This window comes from Curcuma longa, chromosome 18 (genome assembly GCF_044706935.1).
Source record: "Curcuma longa cultivar G26 ecotype Majalengka, Jawa Barat chromosome 18, ITB_CL_G26_1.1, whole genome shotgun sequence".
In the NCBI taxonomy this organism is placed as follows: Eukaryota; Viridiplantae; Streptophyta; class Magnoliopsida; order Zingiberales; family Zingiberaceae; genus Curcuma; species Curcuma longa.
In genome coordinates this window covers 436,132-438,525 of record NC_133878.1, presented here as the reverse complement: position 1 = coordinate 438,525, position 2,394 = coordinate 436,132, and the positions used below count along the sequence as shown (strand labels likewise).

General features: G+C 40.9%; 1 protein-coding gene across 1 annotated transcript; it reads right to left on the bottom strand.

The window, feature by feature from the left end:
- Positions 1–11: 11 nt before the first annotated feature.
- Positions 12–1,950, bottom strand: LOC141812101 (F-box protein At4g18380-like). The gene is made up of 2 exons (XM_074700147.1): positions 1,773–1,950; positions 12–1,448 (listed from the first exon to the last, which is right to left on the bottom strand). The coding sequence occupies exon 2, from the start codon at positions 1,300–1,302 to the stop codon at positions 241–243; it is 1,062 nt and encodes a 353-aa protein (XP_074556248.1). The 5' UTR covers positions 1,303–1,448; positions 1,773–1,950; the 3' UTR covers positions 12–240.
- Between the last annotated feature and the right edge of the window lie 444 nt (positions 1,951–2,394).

Genomic DNA, 2,394 nt, shown 5'->3' with positions numbered 1-2,394 from the left:
ATACGTGACAATGAGATGAAAATTCATACCTTGATAGTCCATATTATGCACTAAACCATGAAACCAGTTGCTCTACTAAACAAAAAAGCCTAAAACATTGGAAATTGCATTCCTTCTTCAACTATAGAAGTGAAATATCATTCCAGTAGAAATGGAAATCAGCAAGTGGTTCCACATCAATGGACAATAAAAACCAGTGCAAGCCAAAGGAAGATAACTAAGCCAAATGATTAAATTAGTTTAAAACCCATTCATCTCCAACAAGTAAGTTCGTCTCTTCCCTAATGCTGTAACAACAGCTTGAAATGGCCCATCGAATGCCCCACAAACTAATGCCTCAGTTTCCTTCTTGCCACTGTTAACACAGCTAGTCCCTTCTCCAGCAGGCTTGATGGCAACAAGTGTAGCTCCTTGCATCCTCATTCCCTCAGGAAGCTCCAAGTATGGAGCATATTTTAGCTTCATATTTGATGCTGGTACCTGACTCCTGTTTGATGATGCTGAGGCTGCCAATGGCTTCTCCCTGAACTCTTTTAGCTGCTCTACTCCCATGGTCAATGTCCCTTGACCATCAGCATCTGTCAAGACCAAGCTTTCCAATGTTGTGTGTTCCTTAACTATCTGATGGAGAAGATAATGCCTTGTTGATGCAGCAATCAATGAGCTAATAGTCCAAACAACACGTAGCTTCAACCCTCCATTTGTATAGAAGGACTCTGGTATGCTCCCATTGTCTTCCACCGAAACTTCCGAATTTACTGAATCAGAACTAGGTTCAATCCTGGTTCCACCCAATATCACACAATTCTGAAGAGTGCTTCCAAACTCTGCTCTCCACTTCAAGAAGACCCCATCCTCTGTTCCAACATCACCAGCTGGTAGCTCAATCCTCAGGTTGCGCATCTCAGTGAAAGTCTTGAGGACTTGAGCAGGGGAATGATGGAAGATTCGTGGAAAAAGAGATTTATTTCCACCATTGTTGCTCTGAAGGTGATGAAAGGGCTTGAAGATGCGGAACAGCATGAGCTTTAATAGATGGGCAAAGATGTTTCTATGTTTAGGGGAAGAAAGGCTTGTAATGTCACAGTCACCATCAACAGACACTACCCGATCTATCTTGACATACAGATCATGAACAAGGGGAACAAGGGAATTGAAGCGCTTTGACACAGCCAAGCAGCGACAAAGAGAACGGACATCAGATAGCTTGTTGAAGATGAGAAGGAGCAATGAATCAGGAATTTGGTCAAAATGGTCCTGGTTGAGTGAGGGGTGTGCATCAATCCAGAATTTGGTCTGCATTTCTCTTGATAGGGCAATCAAACAATTAAGGCTGATAGCAAGATCGACTAGCTGTCTAACCTCGCTCAGCTGTAACGCCAAGACCTTAGTGACAAAGAAGCAAGGAGGGATCTTTTTCCAGGCCGATATAGAGAATAATCAATGATCTGCATAAAGATAAAATAATCTCCACGATTAGTATCGATTTCAAAATTCAACCACAACTCGACATTCAACTAGAGAAAAACAAGCCCCTTTTCCAGGTTCGGTGATTCATAACCTTTCCACCTCCAGAAACCGATAGAGGCAATTAAAACTAGTGAATCTTATCGAAGAGCACAACATCAAGAATGCAATCATGCTAGGATAAAATGAACAAAACCACGTAGCTCAATCACCTCTACACAGTTTGGGACTCCACAAAAAGCCCAACAAAAAGCAATAAGGTCAGAAGGAATGGAGAAAAAAACTCAATTTTGAGCAGTAATTACATTCCACAAGGGCAACCTCCAACATCCAATCTTTGACTAGAAGACCAAGAGCAAAGTAAGAGAGCATCCAAGAGAGATGAACTCTCGGCTCAGTAGGAGGCCAACACTGGGGCGAGCCACAGAAGGGGCCTTCTGGTCGCGATCACCGACACGATGTGGTGGAGGCGGAGCTGGGAGTGAGCGGAGGGGCAGAAGGGAGGAGCGGGTTAAGTGCCCTGTTGTTCTTTCGGGGATCCCCTTTTATAGAATAAATGCCTCTTTTTTTTATTTGTCTTCAAATTTTTATATTTTTTAAATAAATTCTTACTCAAAATTAGACGTAACTGAATTCTAATTAGTTGTGGAAATATTTGTAGTAATACTATTTATAGTACCATTATTAGCTTCTGAGAGTCCGTTGGTTGAATTCTCGTGGTTGCTGTCAAGCTGTTTGCATCAAATCTCACAGTAGCCTCCCAATTTGTAGTGACGGTTGCAATTTGTAATTGAAGTTGATTTATTTAGAAAATTTTAAATAGAAAAACAGCTTTTATAATAACTATTTATCAAAATTTATTTATTTATTTTCATGATTATCCCAGCAACAATTTAGTTCAAGCCATTGTTTAGCTTTTTTTTTGAC

What these genes read in the sequence shown, in the direction of transcription:
- LOC141812101 (XM_074700147.1), bottom strand. Translation starts at nt 1,302, where the DNA reads ATGCAGACCAAATTCTGGATTGATGCACACCCCTCACTCAACCAGGAC.